At 36.0% G+C, this 18,480-nt stretch overlaps 1 protein-coding gene across 18 annotated transcripts in view; it reads left to right on the top strand.

Annotated features, from left to right (window-relative positions):
* AFDN (afadin, adherens junction formation factor) overlaps window positions 1-18,480 on the top strand; it is a 111,620-nt gene that overhangs the window by 67,686 nt on the left and 25,454 nt on the right. For all 18 annotated transcript variants that reach the window (XR_014882156.1, XM_085219835.1, XM_085219833.1 and 15 more), the window contains 5 exons: window positions 1,272-1,537; window positions 2,048-2,191; window positions 4,654-4,852; window positions 5,358-5,461; window positions 6,534-6,620. Coding sequence is in view for 17 of the 18 variants with exons in the window: in XM_085219835.1 (XP_085075961.1) it covers window positions 1,272-1,537; window positions 2,048-2,191; window positions 4,654-4,852; window positions 5,358-5,461; window positions 6,534-6,620 (800 nt within the window). In the remaining variant the exon portion in view is untranslated. The remainder of the gene's footprint in view (window positions 1-1,271; window positions 1,538-2,047; window positions 2,192-4,653; window positions 4,853-5,357; window positions 5,462-6,533; window positions 6,621-18,480) is intronic.

The following is an 18,480-nucleotide window of genomic DNA, read 5'->3' as shown; positions in this document are numbered from 1 at the left end:
CTAGTTACACACAAATTGCCTTTGGTAAATTGGTGCTTCCTCTTCCCAGACACCTTATGTTTTGAAATTGGCTTGTGGAAAAATTTACCCCACAACCTTCCCAGGGGTAGAAGTTAAGCTGACTGGCCTTGTAGATCCTCAATCTTATTCTTGCCCTTCTTGAAAATGAGTCAGTGCCTCCTTCTTGTGATCAGAATCCTCCACCCTTGCAACAGTATTTTGAAAATTATAGTTTTGTGATAATATCAGCCAGATTCCCTAACCATTTAAGGTGTGACTTGTAAACTACTGGTAAGTCCAGCTAGGTAAAGAGGTCCCTTGTTTGATCATCTTCTACTGTTATGTCCACAGGCTCTGCTGCAAAGCACAGGCACCTTACTAGTGAGAACTAAACAGCAACAACAAAATAAATCGAATGCTCAGCATTTTTTGTTGTTGTTGTTTTAGAATAAAAAAAAAGAAATCCTCTGTACTAGATACTTGGCTCCACTTAGCAATAAACTCATAGTTTTTCTTAACTTTCCATACTAGTGAACTAAATAGCAGCATCCTTTGCTGTTAGTTTCAATATTGGCAGGTATTTGGCTTTTTAAATGCCATACTTGCAGTGCCTCTATACTCCTGTCAAGCAGCCCATCCCCATTTCCACCTTTCTATACCTTTCAGTTGGGAATTCCTTGTTTTCTGCTGTGTTTGACTTCTCCACACCAGAATTGACTGTTGTCGTGCTTTGGTCTAAAAGGTCAGCCAGCTATCTTGGGTACTTTTGCCCTCTAGGGCAGGCTCTCATACCTGAACAAGCCAGGCTGAATAAGTGAATCAAAGTATGCTTCCTGAGGTCCAGGACTGTAATTCTATCAGTTATATTGCTTCTCTCAAGATGTACATCTTAGGGACACTGCAGTCAAAGCTGCCTTCACCTTTCACATTTCCAGCCTCTTCCCAGTTTGTGAGTAGTAGGTCCAGCAGAGCACTTTGTAGCTAGTGTGTTGTTCACTTGCCTTACTTATTTTTGTTTCAGAAGTATATAATCTATATAATAGATGTATTACAACTTTCAATTGAATGTTGCTCGATCTTGTAAAATGTTCAAGATATATTTGAAGCAATAAATTTATTTCTGAAAGTGTGTATGACTTAAATTCACACAGATTCTACTTAGCATTCACTAACCTGTAGTGGGTATCCATATGTGTTAGTATTTACAGTCTAAATGGGTAGCATTTACATTGCAGTATGCGAATGTGATTTGCTTTGTTCTGTCTCTGTAGATGATGTGCTGCACACATTGACTGGAGCTATGTCCTTGTTGCGACGATGTAGAGTGAATGCTGCACTGACTATACAGCTCTTCTCCCAGTTGTTTCATTTTATCAACATGTGGCTTTTTAACAGACTTGTTACGGCCCCAGATTCAGGGTTATGTTCCCATTATTGGGGAGCTATTGTTCGCCAGCAGTTGGGTCATATTGAGGCCTGGGCAGAAAAACAGGGTTTAGAATTGGCTGCTGATTGCCACTTAAGCAGAATAGTGCAGGTAAGTGTATTTATTTTTTTACTAATACTTCCTACTTAATTCTATTTTTGGACAGTATGTTTATATTCCTAATGAACAGCATGTGGGCGAATGTAGTTTGTAGGAATTTATTCTCTATATCTGTAAAGATATAAAACATGTTTTCAGTACCATTGATATTAAAACATTAAAGTGACTTTTATATAATTTTTATTTCAATGAAAGTTGTTATTTTAGCCAACATGCTGTTCAATTTCTGTATATAACACTGAGCTTACAACTATGCTAAAAAGAGATAAGAATACTACCAGAATAATAACCTGATTTGTGGTAGGTTTAGTGTTCATATGTCTCACAGATGCAGGTGCTTTGTTTTTTTTTATTATTGATTTAGTGTTTGGTACAGGTATATTTATATTGCTTTTGTAGCATATCTGGCTTCTCACTTTGTCTTCTCTCTTTACTAAAGAAATTTCACAAGCAAGACATAAGGTTTCATTCTAATTTAAATTTGGTTTTATTTTTCCTCAGGCAACCACATTGCTCACCATGGACAAGTACTCACATGCTGATGTTCCAAATATTAACAGCACTTGCTTCAAGTTGAATTCTCTACAGCTACAAGCTTTGTTGCAGAATTACCACTGTGCTCCAGATGAACCACTTATACCAACAGTAAGTCTCATCTGTTAGTTGCTGTGCTGTTTGACTTAGCTCAGGAATATAGACTTAAAGTGAAAACTGTGGCTAAAAATAAGTATCTTACTGTAGATTGATTTGCAGTAATTACCTAAAGAACCAGAGTAATTTTCTCTTCATACAATAAGCAGTATTGGTGGTAGCAGCTCCTTGTTGACACCAACGTTGTATGTACTTCACTTAAATCTAAGTAGGATATTACCAAAACTTCTCATACATCACATTGAAAGGTAAGATAACATGGTACATCTTGAGCAAATTCAGAAAGGTGTCACTGTACTTTACAGAAGGTAAGGTAGTAGAGGAGAGGTGAAGTTGTGACACTAAGCTCTAAGCTGAATTCTTTCTCTACAAAGATTATTTTTTCATAACTATGAATGCATCTATTTATTAAATCAAAGGTACTAATACAATGGCTCTAAAGGTCTTAAGTTTACTTACAACCTGTGTGCAGTTGATTTTTTATTTTTTTTTTATATTGGCTATCGATCAAGAAAATCTTTAGCTGAAGAGCATATCATATATTTCCTGCTTACAGATAGGTAGAATTCTATATTTTATTATTATTTTTCTGTAGGGACCTCCAAAGAACTATAGTGCTAAATATTGTAGATTTTCTTTGTGTCAGAAGGAGGATTTACAGTATGGCTAGTTTTTCCTGTTGTGATCAAGTGTTATGTGGGACTCCTTGCTATGAAAGAGACATGTACATTCAAACTCTAATTTGCTTCTGTCAAATCTGAAAAATTTCAAGAATTTGAATTTGTTCAAAGGAATACAAATGTATTTACATTTACATAGTTTAGTTTGATGTAATTATTTTAGAAATTAGTACCTTTTATGCTTCTTAAAGAGCACTTCCTAAAGACATACTGGATTTATTTGACTTACTCCTCAAAACTTGCTGAAACTGAACGTTTGAGTGAGAACACTTGCATGAGTTTGTCTTGAGTGTGTGCTACGTTGTGCCCAAGTCATAAAATTGTTATACTGGACTTACAGGTTCAGAGTGGCACTTCAGTGTAAGTGGGTCAAGACCAAATTGTTCAGATGGTCTTGGAAGCCAAACAAGCTGAAGAATGAAACTGAAAAGTCACACCTGAGTCTTTGATAAAGCTATTAGTACAGTTTGGTAATTTATATGTATTACCTGTAGCAGTTTCAGATAAATGACTTGTAGCAGTTACAGCTTGGTGCTAGGAAAATCACACATTTGTGGGAGTTTTGTTCCAGAAGGAATGCTGCTAGCTAGAGGTTAAGATGCTTTTAGGTATTGATTCTTCCAGCTCAGTCAGGTATGAGTAATTTCTTGGTTCCTAAGGCAGATTGTGCAACTTTGAAGACACTGAGTGCTTGAGAATAATGAGTAAGATCTTTTCTACAATTTCCCATATTTTTTTTTAATTTCACAAACTTGTAGCACAAACTTAACGAGTGAAAACTTTCACATTAAAACTTTTTTTTACCAGCATATGGTGGTTAAGGTAGCAGAAAAAAATGGAGTAGCTGCTTAGAGAGACAGAGATGAAAAGGCTTCTAGCTCTTGTGCACTCTTCTGGAATAGAAGAATACAGAAACACAGCATGTTGCTTGGACTTCTGCTTCTTGGGAACTTGTTAGGATTTTGATTTTTGTTAACTTGTGAATTAATTTTATCTATCCGTGCAATCTAATAATAGATACCCTGTTGAAATCTTATGGACCTTTTGAAAATGTGGAAGGGAGCATACTGTGCAACTATATGCTGCCATAGTAGCTACATTTTGAAAAGCATACTAGTTGCACAGACCTTTCTGTGATAGTAAGCAGAATAGCTGAGCATCAAATGTAAAGCCTGCAGTTCTTTGCTGCACCATGAGTGATTTTGCTTTGTTTGTGTTAGTTTAAAACCAGATAACTATCTTACAGGGTCCTTTATGTTGCACTGAGGTCACAATAAATATAAAATTAAAGACATTTTTAATAAATTTTCCAAACTAAGGAACTTTACATGCCATTGGTCCTTTGTGTGTATCTGTGTCCTAATGGAGCTGTAAATCTTGGTATACACGAGTTGTACGTTTTTTACTTAGTTTTACAGTGTATACTCAAAAAGTTCTCAAAATTTTAAGGTTGCCTGTGATTCCAGCTTACCAACTGCACATGCATATTCTGTACTACATGCTTTTCAAATGCACTTCTCATATCAAGTAAAAACATCTAGCACATGATTTGAAAGAATAAAAACAGACGCTGTTGAGTTTTATTCTGTAACTGCACTCGGCAAATAATGCAATGCAGCATCCATTGTGTACAAAATGGAACCAAAGAACTTTTATATCTCCTAACCAATTTCTCAAAGTATCTTCTTGAAATCTCAGTATTTTTTACCTGTTAATTTTTTTCCTTAATGAAAGTTATCATTTTATAGTAACAGTGTCTTTCTACCTCCTGTCTAGGAACTGATAGAGAATGTAGTAACTGTTGCAGAAAATACGGCTGATGAACTCGCTCGCAGTGATGGCAGAGAAGTCCAATTGGAAGAGGATCCTGACTTACAACTCCCTTTTCTTTTACCAGAAGATGGCTATTCCTGTGATGTTGTCAGAAATGTTCCAAGTGGTTTACAAGAATTTTTGGATCCCCTCTGTCAGAGAGGTTAGTTCTGTTGCTTTACAATAAGTTGTATGTTCTAGAAATTGTTCAGTAAACAAACCCCCACTTTTAATGACAGAATTGCAATGAGGCAAGTTTAATCTCTGCCAAATTTAGGCTGGCACAAGTTAGTTAGACTCGACAAAGCAGATTTCCATGGTGCTGTCATATTCTGAGTGCTGGTTGCTTGAAATATTCTGAAATATGACTTGATGTTTCACATCTCTTGAGTTTGGTTGGTACATGCAGTATTTTGCAGTTCTTTCTAGGAGCTGTTAGTGTTTTCAGATAAATATACACTCCTAAGAAGCAGCAGCTATGGAAGTATATGATTTTGTAGGTATAGTAAAATTGCAGTGGAGCACGTAGTTGTATTTAAGTTGGAAGATAAACATACTTAGAAAAAGAAAAATACTTCCATTAATTATTTTCTGGTGTCAGGCTATTTAATCTTAATTAATCTGTTGACCAAATACCATGGCTATGCTAACGTTACTTTCTCCTTTAGGTTTTTGTAGGTTAATACCTCATACACGGTCACCAGGCACGTGGACAATATACTTTGAAGGTGCAGACTATGAAAGTCACCTGTCACATGAGAATGCTGAGCTAGTAAGTGTTAATTAAGGGAATAATGATGAAAACTGAATAGTGATTTCTTGGCAAGCCACTGTGCTATGCATAAAGAGTTTTAATCCTTATTAGGAGGATCAGGCTTCATTGTTAACATGTAGTTCATGAGTGATCTGGTGAATTTAAGGAACTATTTGCAGCTGTTTGTAGCTCAGTGTTTTTCTAGGCTTTTGCGTGATAAAATTCTCCTATAATAATCTGTTTGTAATGTCCCCTCACCCTGGGAGTAAACAGTGAAGAAAATCCTTTTAAACACTGGCAAAAGTGTATATAGACATGTATGTGTAAATAATTGTTACTCTAAGCGAATTTGCAGGCTGCTTTATTTTATGCAGACAGTTAGCAAATAAATTCTTAATAATAAGCTGCAATCTAGAACTTTCTTCTGTGTTTTCAGTGGGAAAAAAAAAAATCCTTAGTTTTCCTTTTCCTTATAGTTGCTAAAAAAAAAAAACTTCAAAGCTTCATTTCCTCTGTCCAGAACACATTTGTTAGATGACTATGCAATACTGATTTTTATTTCACTTTGAGCTTTCAGAAATGAAAATTTTTGAAACTTTTCTTTCAAGTCTTTAACTCTCTACATTTGAAATTAATTAACCATTTAATATATTTGTAAAATTATCTTCCAGATGTAGTATTAAAAACTGACCATCCTTCTCTGCTGAGTCTGAACTTCAGTTTTCATTAGAAGTTTCATTAGATGTTACATTTTTATGTGTTAACATATAAAATTGTGAATCCTAACCGAATTAGAGAAGGAGATACAATGGGTAGATTGTGTAACTGTGGCAGTATTCGTAACACAGGTCTAATATTTGATAAGAACACAGGTGTAATATTTGACTGCTTTATGATGTGAGTCTGTATTAATCAAACATTAAGAGACTTTACCTCGAGAGTGAAATTCCAGGAATATTTGTCTCAGGTGAGATGTAGAGATCTTCTGTTGCTCTAACAACTTCAATTTTGATGTTAGATTAGCTGTTCTGCAAAATAATCTACTTTGCCTGACATGAACTCTCTTGTTTCATCTTTTCTTGTTTGATAGGCTCAGCCTTTGAGGAAAGAACCTGAGATTATAACTGTAACACTAAAAAAACAAAATGGAATGGGCCTCAGCATTGTTGCTGCCAAGGTATGGAAGTTAGTTGCTTAAGTGTTATGAAAAGAACACTTTTGAATAAGCCCATGGTGGAAAATATTAATGGAAAAATCTGTTTTCCTTGAGTTTGTCACGTACATCATATTGATCATAATTTTATTCTGGCTTAGGAATGTTTCTTTAAATCAAACAGATGTAACAATAGAAAACATTATGTGGATGCAGTTATTATAACATTTAAAGCTCTACTACAGGTTTTTTTCAGCGTTTTTCAGAGCTAGAAATTGGCAGAGATATTGAAGGGAATGAATAAGTAAGCTTATCAAGCACTTCTGCTGAAAATAGCTGAAGTATCAAGGAAAGAAAACAAGTAAATAAATAGTGTGTGGTAGTTTTTGTATTAGATAAATGGATAAAAATGTTTATATACATTAAGGTTCATGTACTTTCTGCTTATCTTTTGCACAGTATGCAGCTGTGTGTATGACATGAGTTTTGCTCCTTCAGAGTAGTGTCTGCTGCTCCTGCTGTTGGTGATATATGGAATGTACATGCAACTCTAGCCACCAGGTGGAGGACTCCACCAGTTGGCTGGCTTTTCTTTATTAACTGGGTCATACAGCAAGCATAATCATAAAGTTTTGAATTTGTTATGAATTATGTAACTATGATATCCAAAAGTCTCTGTTGTAATTATGTGTTGTAAACAGAACAAGTTTTTCGTAACGTCTCTGTGCAATCTAGGACAAGAAACTTTTCAGAATGATCTGTTCTTCCTTGTCATAGAGTGTATGGGTTGAATATATAATTATTTACTGCTTTGAAGTTATTTCACATAGTTATTCACTTCTATGCAGCTTTTTTTTTTTTTTTTTTCCCAAGCAAATTTGCTCATTTCATAGTCTGTTCTTGAAACTGTAATCTTGTGCGGTATCAGCTTTTAAAGACTTGCTCCTGACATCTGTGGAGAACTGCCATGTGCTGTTGGTATATTCTGCAAAGTATTGGCAGTTATTGAGAAAGCTGCTCAAGATCTGATGAATGCAAGTCAGTAGTCTGCTCCTGCTTTTGTGGAGTGGGTTAATAATACACGAAGAAGGTCTTAAGATACATGAACTTAAATCTCCATCAGACTTCTGTCTGGTATCTGCATTGCTGTTAAATGGTATAAAATATGTAGTGGAATTTTATTTTTTTCCTTTTACACTGTGGTACATATCTTCTGATACAGAGAGAAGCAGGATGTAAAAGGTGTGGAAAATTTTCCATTTTCTCTGGCACTGTCTGTCTTATCCCATACATTGTTTTAACAACTGATACCTCCATTAACAGTATGTAATGGTGCTACTGGTCAGTATTTAAGCTGTTTTGAAATGTAGGTGGTGGATTTTTTTGTTTCTTTGTTTTTTTACAAGTTATTTAACATATTTCACGTTAACTCCATGTCTTCATGGGTGATGAAGGCAGTACTTCCCATCTTCACCACATACAGCTGCAGAAACATCTGGTGGTTCAGTCAGAGATTGCATGTCATCTTGCTGCAGTATGCGTGCCCCGCTATTGGAATTTTGATTTTAGAAAGGTTGTCTTCAATCTCAATCTGGAATAAGCAGGAGGCAGATCTTTAATAGAATAGAAATTTTCATTTAATTTTAAGACATCAGGACATTGGTAGAAAAAATTGTTTTGCACTGTGTTTGAAATAAGTTGCACTGGTAATTAAATAAGTTAATTTTCAAGAGGGTGTACAGTACTTATAATAATAAGTAATAGAATGTTTTTCCTATAATAGACTTAATAAATACAGCAGACTAGGGAAGAATAAACAGGCATCAATTATTTTCAAGCTGACCAGGGCAGGATAGATTAGAGAATTGAATGAATGATGCTGAGAAGATGGAAATAATGAGGGGATATTTTTTTTTTCTAGCATTATGTTGTTGACATTTACTAATAATTATTTCGACACATCTCAAGTGATGTGTCTCTTACCAGCATAAAACAAAAATTTTCATTTTCTCCTTTGCTGAGGCAAGAAGTCCGATGCATTATTTGTTGAAATGTTCTAAACTTCAAAAGAGTGCAATACATGAAATGTGAGGGAGAGGGAAATGAGGATAGAGTTAGGTTTAGGTAATAGAAAAAGGTTGGCTGTCAGGTGTTCATATGAAGAAATGAAAACTCATGCTCAATTTTAGAAATACTCAGTTACTGCTGCCATGCACAGGATCCCAGTTTGTCTGTGGACCCAATTACACTTGTTTAAATCCTGTTTTCCTGACTGCTTCAGAACTGCTGTAATAAATGAGAATGCAGTAGTTGGTCAATAGGTGGCACTGCCCCAAAGAGTGAAGTGCAACTCTGAAACTTGCTTAAGAAAACAGTTGTTTTTCTCCTGAGATGTGACAAAATAGTTGCTGTCAGTAGCATGCTGTGAGAAAGCTTTATGTGTCATTGCTGACCTGCCTGTGGTGCCTTAATGGACTCCTGGTACATGTCTCTGGCTTTGTATAGAGCTGGTTGAAATGTGGGTGGCTGGTATTATAGAAATGGATGAAAAATTCTCAGGTGTAAAGAAAAATAATTTCTACCAGCTCTTGTCCCTATGGACAAGAGGACTCTGTGTGGTAATCTGCTCATCTTTGAGGAAACATCTGATTCATGATTTGATATTTCTTTGGGGTTTTTTATTAGTTTGCAGAGGTTACTGTGTCTGTACCAATTCAGAGTTTTTTAAAAGAGGAAGTTGCATGCTATACCTTATATACCTCTCTCACACTAAACGTTTTTAATTACCAAGTGATGGTCACTCCTTTTTGGCAGCAATCTGAAAAACTCGTTTACATTTAAGCAGAGAAGGGAGACAAAGTGCACTGGAATGCATATTCTTAGGATAGAAGGTTTCAGTTTGTGATACCAGCAGATTGCAAACACATTAATGTGAACACAAGAACAAGGAAGGTGGGTCAAGAATACAGAGTGTCTGGAACCCTGTTTTTGATCCTTTTTCTGCCTAGTGGCAGGTAGAATGGTGAGGTGCTTTACTTCTCCTTCACAGCTATCTGTATTTTATTTAATGAGAAGTTTCACAGGCCTGCCAGGAATGCCGGAAAGAGCATGATTGCTGTGCATCAGCTTGTTCACTGTGCTGTAAGGGTGCTTTCTGAGGCGGGACAGCCCCTTTGAGCAACCACGCAGCAAGCATATATGCTGTATGCATACATACCAGATAAAACAAGTCTAGTTATGAAACAACTGTTAAGTGCCAGAGCAGTGTAAACAGCGTTGTGTGCGGTTGCCTTTTTGTTTAAGTTGGAAAAATACCTTAAAACATTTCTTAAACTGAATGCTTTATACGCCATTTTTTGGTGTGTGCGTGTTAAGTTGTATAACCTCACATGTTAAGCGATCTGAAATGTTAACTTCTCTTTCTGCCCTTTGGTAGGTGTTGCGTATTTTCTTATAGTAATACTCCTGTAGAATTATTAGCAGTAGCTTTCGTAATCAGAGTATGGAAATCTAGTTGGTAGGAGGGGTCGGGCATGGGGAAAAGTATTGCTTTTTGAGGTTGTGTGCAGAATTCGGTTGCTCTAACCCTGAAAGATGTTTTGATGTTAAAAGCTGCCTGACTCCCGACCACACTGCGGTTAACCTTTTATGAAATCCAGATGATTTGGAAGCAGAGTGTGCATGCAGTTTACTTTAAAAATATATCGCTTTTTGGAGGCTTTTGCATGTGACTTCTTAGCCATCTGTGGGCCAGCACATTACTTCCTGTTTAATTTGGAGATTTTTTTTGTCTTTTCTACAAAAGGGCTGCCTTTTTGTTTTTCTAGCAGTTTTCAAAGTTTAATAAAGCTTCTAAAGTAAATGAAAGTCAGAACAGCATAACTGATTACGTAAGAGTCTGAATATTGTATTGGTTATAGCTGGTGTTGATAAATGCTGTACTGTGTCATAGCATCCAGCGCGGAGTTATCTTGATGGGTATCTTGGAAAATCCAGCAGACTAGAGCGGTGTTTGCTGTAGAGGGCTGAAAGAGAAGAGGAGAATTGTTTTTCTTTTCTTTCAAGGATCTGTAGTCCCCGAGATCAAAATGTGGTTTTCTGTTGTTGGAAGAACAGAATCCGTGGTAAGTCTGTTCAGGTTTCTGTTGGGACTGTCTTTCTCTTCAGTTTTAAATGCTGTCCTTGTACTTCTTCCTGCTCTCTTGCTTGTTTAAACCTGCCAGTACTTATTTGCTCGTGTAGCAACAATGTAATGTAGCATGCCGTTAAATACAGTCAGATGTTAATACCTAATTTTCCAAAACGTAGAAGAAAAAGGCTTAACTAATCTTAAGCTTGTTCTTGATATACACTTCTCGAATGTGTGGAAGTGACTGTTAATATTTAAAGTTTCAGGTGTGATAATTACTGTTTTACTGTAGAAGAGCATGAGTAGCATGACTTTTGTGATATGTTTACTTGTCATATTAGTTGGCTTTAATCCAGATTCCTCTAAAAGCCTGTTTTCCACTTAAAAGTCTTACCTGGAAAAACTGAAATTGACATCCTAAACGGTAAATGTAAGATTTGAATACTTTATAGACCCTTCGGAAAAGACCAGAACATGCAAAGGCATTCACAGAGTAGAGGCATGTAGATTCTGTTCAGACTGCGACTGTACAAGAGAGAGAATTCCAGCATTCTGCAAGTGATACAGCAGATTTTGGTGATGAATCTTCTCATGCTGTTTATATTCATTAATAGTTTTTAAAAATATACAGCATATGACTATCTCCTAGTGTCATAATTCATTAGTAGAGTAGAAAAACTTTCCTTAAAAATGTGTATGCACCTTAAGGTATGTATGCATGTGTATGTCCTTAGGGATACAGATCAGCGTGTATTTTCTAGGTATTTTTAAAAGATAGTAAGATAAGATATTTTAATAGCGCCTACTGAAATAGAATAAGAGAAAGCTCCTTTTTATTAGAAGCATTTTGAACACTGAATGGAACAGTTCATCAATAGACTGGGGAAGGAGTTTACTTTTTTTTTTTTCTAAGTAGTTGTGTGGCCTCCCAATTGTAAATAATTGGTATTATCTGGCAATCTTCTTTGTTCCTCAGAGTTAATAAAGTCACTGTAAGGAGTTAATAAAATCACTGTAAGTTGACTTATTTTCTAAAGAGCTGCTCATCATTTTAGATTTAACGATCTGCAGCATTAATTTTAAGGAGGGTTTTAAACTACCAGGAATATCAATGTCTGTATGAAACTGTCCTGAAAGTTTGTTCTACATATGTTTAGGAGGTGATATACATAGGAATAATAGAAGTTTAAAATCTTCTTTTTTTTCCAAAATTGAATATTTTTTTAGCTACATATCATACTGAAAACATAGTACCTACATTTGATTCTCTTCACTCTGAGTTTGCAAGTACAGACAGCTTTTTTTTCCCCAGCTGTTCCTTAGCTCTTTACTTTTGTTTCAGATCTTAAGACAAAATTTCAGACACTTCAGTATTTCCTTGTAACAGCCTTCTCATGTCTGTACATTCTAAATACTTCAGGAAAATCTTCAGCTTCTTCTTCCAATGTGAATTAATTGAAACGCTTGAGTAGGAAGTTTTAGGGTTTTTTTTTTTTAATGTTAGATACTAATTCACTCCAGTGGTCTGAATGATTGATGTTGCCTTAACAGACTTTTTAAGAAGATCTTAAAGTAAAAATGTATTATTTAATTGACATTCCCACCACAGATTTCTTGGTCCCATGGGAGTAAGGAAGTATATTAGCTGCCAATTTAGTCTTTATAATGAACGAATAAGCAGCTAGGTATTAGTAAGCTGCATCTTTCTTCTTGATTCATATCTTCAAGAGGGATTTTTGGTTCAATCTTGATATATTGTAGGAGTCCCATAAAATGTTGCTAATGTTTTCATATGCTGTGTGAAAACTAAAGCTTGTGCTCTACAGGACTTTCCTTCTCACTAGCTGAGGCCACAGCTCAGCCCGAGTACTTTTGTTCACTTGCATATGTTTATATTAATATTGCAAATAAGTAACTTAGCTATTTACACTTCATGTCTTTTGGAACTAGGTGTTTGTGTGTGTTGGTGTTTTTATTCTGTTGTTGCTTTTTTCTTCTTCTGTTTTTAATTTAAATGGATGAGCCAATTTCTCCTTGTGTCTACATATAGAAAGTATTAGTACTTGATAGCAAAATGTGAAAGTTACAGTGTACATAGTCTTAACTCAGAATTGCTCTAGCAGACTTCATTCATTTATGTCTTTCTAATAACTTAGAAAATATATTTTAAATACATGTTATTACAGTATTTACTTCTAAATTTCATACTTCTGTCAGTGAAAAAGACTCTTAAGAAGCTTAATTCTATGCTGAAATTTTCCTATGCAAACAATGCTCTAATTTGGGGTAGAAATTTAGAACATTAACAGTACTTGACAGTATATCTACTGATACTGAATTAAGCTTTATCCACCTGAAAATGTAGTACAAATTTATATGAAAGACTGTATTGTATTTTTCCTGTTGTAAATTCTCCTTACCTGTAGAGCTAAGAGCTGTCACTTGGAAAAAGTGTTCATATGCATACGTATCTCTGTGCACGTGTGTGTGTACGTGTATACACCTTTATCTTTCTCCTCTCCAAGAAATGGATCACACATTATGTGCTGCCTTAATTTTATCCACAGACCTAATTAAGCTGAGGCATTTGTTCAGAGTTGCCTCAACAGGGAAGAGTGTCACGGAATGTGCAATACAACTTCTCAGTTGGCAGAAAACGCTAAACAGCCCTTAGTGTGTCACTGTTCAGTGTACTTAGAGCAAGCATGCTGTAAAAAGTTAACCCTTATTTTGGGCACTGAAGATCAAGCAAAATAAAAATGCTTTCATGAGTTTTAAGTTGTAGCATTCATTGAAGAAAAAAATGGTTAAGATGGTCTATTTTATAAAACTATCACAGACTGTTAGGAATGTAGTGTATAAAGCGTTCTCTGTTTACCTACTGCTTACTGTCTCTGTTTCATTTAGAGCTCAGAGAAAAGAATAGTTACGAGTAACTGTTGTGTACTTCAGTTCAGTCTCAGAACATGACTTTAGACCAGTTGCTTTTGCTTAGTTGCTTTGGTTTTCATCAAGATACTTTTTGGAAACCCTCAATTTCCAGAGATATCATGTGTTGAAAATTAATTATCTTCTGTGCTAGACAGAAATGTATACAGCTGTTTGTGCCTGCGTGCCTTTATCTGTTTGCCTTATTAGGAATTCTGAGTGCTGTAATTTGATTTAAAGAAAAAAAAAAAAGTCTACATCTATGCAAGACTACAATCATATATATTCTAGTGCTGCTGTCTCAGGAAGTCCATTACACAGCATCTGTGGTTCTTTGTTGTTTTGTATCCTGGAAGAAGCAACCTTTAGGAAGATGAAAGGCATTTTCACTTTCAGGCTTTGTACCTGAGTCAAACTTCATTGTAAATGTTCTTTAATTTTAACAACAACAACAACAAAAATGAGCACTTGACTAGAAACCCTTATTCCAGTAAAGAAAATAACAAAACTCTTCAGTCCTTTCTCTTTAATCCTTTTGAGGCTATTTGTAAGTATAGCATGTAGATATGTGGGATGTAAAGTTTCTAGGTTATGTTGGATGCCAGGAGTCCAGTTTATACAGGTTGCAAGCTAGCTTTTCTCTGAATTCCAAGTCATTCTTGGTGCTTCTTAAAGCTTCTTAAAGCTGCAGCTGGCTTGTTCTTAAACATTAAATGCTTGATATTTCTTTGCCTGCAAATAATGTTGATTGTCCCTATCTGAATCTCTGCTGCCTGTTTTGTTTAATTGAGATATTTTCTCTACTTGTGACTGTACTTTGTCAAACACTGAAAATGTTTGGTATTTTCCCCCCACCACAGAGGAGAATTTAAGAGGAGAAAAGAGTCGTTTACATATGTGGAGCATGGGTCAATTCTAAGATTCTTTTTAAGCCAGAGTACTCATAGCAGCTGTGGCCACAACTAGCTTTACATAGAGCAAGCTGTTTCACCTCATTTTTATACAGCACTCTGTGGAGTGTTTTGCCTAATGATGACAGATATCCGAAGTCTCTAAATAGTTTGGGTGTTTTTTTTTTTCCAATCTTTATGTCCAAAGAAGCTTGCAAATACTACAGGCAAGCCAAGTAGCTACAGGGCTTGATCTCTGGACTGACAGCAGTGAACTCTGGACTGACAGTTCAGTGAATCAGGCATGCTGCAGGTAAATATACTTGTTCTCATCCAGATGCAAATTAAAAAATGCATACAGCTTTAGGGAAAATGAGTGCTTGGGGTGGAGAAGCGTTCAGAAACTTTTGCTTTTTGCCTCTTAGAGAGCACATTTGTTAATTTGCTGCATAGTTTAGTAAATTGATATTCTTCATAATGCTTCTAAGCTTGGATTATTTCATTGCTTCTGGACTAATTACTTGCTAGGGAGGTTAGACTGAACCTTGATTCTGTTGCATAAACTTAAATGCAAGTTTACATAGAAGATCTTCGTAAGTTTTTGTAAACATCCTTAGAGTCTGGAATCAGAAAATTAGCCCTGATAAAAATCAGTACAATCTGCTCTGGGTGTAGGCAGATAAAAGATTTTGGGGCTGATAGCTGGCCTGATAGCTACATTATAGTCATGGGGCAGATCTTTATGTTTTTTTCTAAGATACACATTATCTATATTATTAAATAATTAAATATAATGATCAGAAGAGGCTGAAGCACCTCTGCTATGGGGATAGGCTGAGAGAGCTGGTGCTCTTCAGCCTGGGGAAGGGAAGGCCCCGGGGAGACCTTACAGCAGCCTTCCAGTACCTGAAGGGGGACTAAAGGAAAGCTGTGGGGGGAGGCGTGGAAAGGGGGGGAGGGGCTTTTTATAAGGGCAGGTAGCAACGGGACAAAGGGAAGTGGTTTTAAACTGGAAGAGGGTAGATTTAGACTAGATATTAAGAAGACTTTCTTTACTGTGAGGGTGGTGAGACTCTGGAACAGGTTGCCCAGAGAGACTGTGGATGCCCCCTTCCTGGAAGCATTCAACGCCAGGCTGGATGGAGCTTTGAGCAGCCTGGTCTAGGTGAAGGTGTCCCTGCCCATAGAAGGAGGGGTAGAGCTAGATGACTTTAAAAGATCCTCCCAACCCAAAGCATTCTATGATTCTATGAAATAAAATCTTTTAATATTTGCATATTTATGCAAAATTCAATCAGATCTCAAGAAGTATTTTAAAAAAAGAAAGAAAAAAAAAAGTTTCCATGAGCAGAAAGAAATCTGGAACGTTTTTATGTAGTCTTGATATTTGAAGCCACTTGCTTTGAATCTTTCTTGAAAAAAATGGTCAAACTTTATTTTTTTTAATGGAGTTGGTCAAACTATAATTGGAGGGTAAAGATTCCTCCACTTCAGGATTCCTATTCATATTACAAACTGTGAAACTTGCAAACATTTAATTATTCATGTATTTAAAACAAATCAGTATTGAAAGATCATTAGGAAGGCTTCATTGCAATTCTTGTAAAGAAAATTATATTCTAATACACATAACATTAAAAAAAACAAAAAACACCTGTTATTGAAATGTATTTTTGTCTTTAATGAAATGCAACTCTGCCAATTTTTATGGGAAACCATTCATAATATTGGAGTGTGATAAACAAGGCACGTGAAGCTAAACAGGTCTGGGCAAATGGTAGTTTAGAGCAAGTAATGACAAGACCTTACTGTCAACTGTTTGAAGAATTACCGGTTTGGTTAGGCATAGTACCTGTAGGTGTGCTTTACAGATGCATAACTTTTCTTTATTTATTTAATATTACAATTTTCCTGTCCTTTTAACAACTGAATAAGCATTTTTGTCATAGACTTCATGCTTTTATTCTAATTGCAGGTATTAAAATAACTGAGTTACCTACAGATCTGCAGCATGAACCTTCCTAACTTACTGGAATGTGCAGCTCATTGTGGTGTTCCACCATGTTCCATAGTGCTTCCTTGTGGAAGCTTGCTTAACTGTTGAGGGGTTATTGCCTGTCAGCAGACAGGCCTTCATTCCCGCTCCACAGTACCTTTAGCCTGGGGTATCGGTGGGACAGCTCAGTAACTGTGGGCCCTAGGTTCCTGCATGGCATGGGTGCTTGGCTTGGGTGCTTGGCTTTGGGCCTAGCCATCTGTTGACGCTCAGTAGAAGGAGCTGTCTGTTGTCTCCACTGTCAAATTGCAGCTGCTTATCCTGGCAAATGCAACATGAGGGGGTGGGGGTGGAAAACTGTCTGCTTTTAATGCTTCCATGGTGACTGAATAACCAGTTTGGGGACTGGATATGGTGTTGCCATTAGGAAGGCCCTATCTGATCTCTGTTCTTCCAGCTCCTACTTCATATGCTAGTTGTGCCGTCTGGCATGTTCCAGTTGTATGGCTGATCTATGTGGCCAGTTTAATGAGTTTAAACGTTACGAGAGTTGTTTATGGATTACTTTTCTTCTACATTAATATAGAAGAAAAACCAATAAACATACATTTGTCATATTTGTAACAATATGCATATTACATACGTATGTAATTAAACAGAAATAGATGTTTCTCAAGTAAGATTTTTTTTACTGACGATTGTTTCCTGGTCCCAGTGAGCAGAAAGTCTTTCTGAATTCACAGGACCCAGATGCTGGAATGTCTGAATTTATTATTTGCTGAGATAGCTCAAGTTGCAGCTGGTTAATTCTGCTCTGGTTGTATGATAGCTATTACTATTTTTTCTCTCATACTTGTAAGCAAAATAACCTGTAGGTACTGGCTCATCACGTGCTTTTCTGATCTAATTTATGTTTTGGTGTTGAATTACAGTATTTATGTATTTTATATCATTCAGAAATTAAATTATCGTATGAAGTGTCTATTTCTTATGTCAATTTGTATGTAGGATCTGCCTAGTGATTTAAGAATGTCCTTTGTCAAGTCAACTAAAAATGACTAGAAAGAAAAGTCTCTCTTGATAGAATTAATTTTTTCTTATGTGCATTTTACGCATCTGAACATGATTGAGCATTCAGTGAGCATTAACTATGCTTACACTAAAGTAAGCCTCATTAGTGCTACTTCCATAATTTGAAGTTTTCATTTAATTTCAAATGGAGAGCTAGATTTGCATAAACTATGCAACCTATGACCAGTTCTGATGTGAAACACCCAGCAATCTTTTGTCCAGTTGGGTGCTAAACATAAGACTGTTTTTTTTTTTTTTTTTTTTTCCTTGCTCTTATTTAACTCTGTATCTTCAGGTTGTAATTTCTAACTCTACATTGTAGAATGTTTCTAAATGTGCTTTTGTACTGTGATAAGAACTTTTTGAAAGGGGGTAGCTACAGCAAGTTAGTCTCTTCTAGAAGCTTGTCTGTCTTTTTTTCTTCTGTCCCACCATATAGATGCAATATGAACAGACATTAGAGAAATAGAACTTCTGGTGATTTCTAAGTGCAGAATTTACTGATAGTATTTCATACCTCGGCTTCTTTCTTATTCTCTTGATTTGTACTTCTTGTATTCTTGCTCTGTTTCTTGGAGGAGGATGCATTATTTATTTACTTTTTACATTTTAGTCTGGTCACTTAAACAAATGTTTTCCCATACATTCTTTTCTTCATTTATATTTAGGATTAAGACCTCAGTTACCATTCTGAGCAGACTTCTGCATGCAGATGTATCCTGTGTTTGCTTTTACCTCCCAAGCAGGATTAGAAGATCTATTAAAATGCTTTCTAAATGCAAGAGGATGTTCATTATTGTCATGGAATTCCCGCAGCAATACTCTTAGTAAATTTAAGCGCATGCCAAACTTGCAAGTGCAGTATGTTAA

The sequence above is a fragment of the Meleagris gallopavo genome, chromosome 2 (assembly GCF_905368555.1).
Source record: "Meleagris gallopavo chromosome 2, MGAL_WU_HG_1.1, whole genome shotgun sequence".
In the NCBI taxonomy this organism is placed as follows: domain Eukaryota; kingdom Metazoa; phylum Chordata; class Aves; order Galliformes; family Phasianidae; genus Meleagris; species Meleagris gallopavo.
Note: the sequence above shows the minus strand (reverse complement) of the source record. Positions and strands in the feature narration are given on the sequence as shown.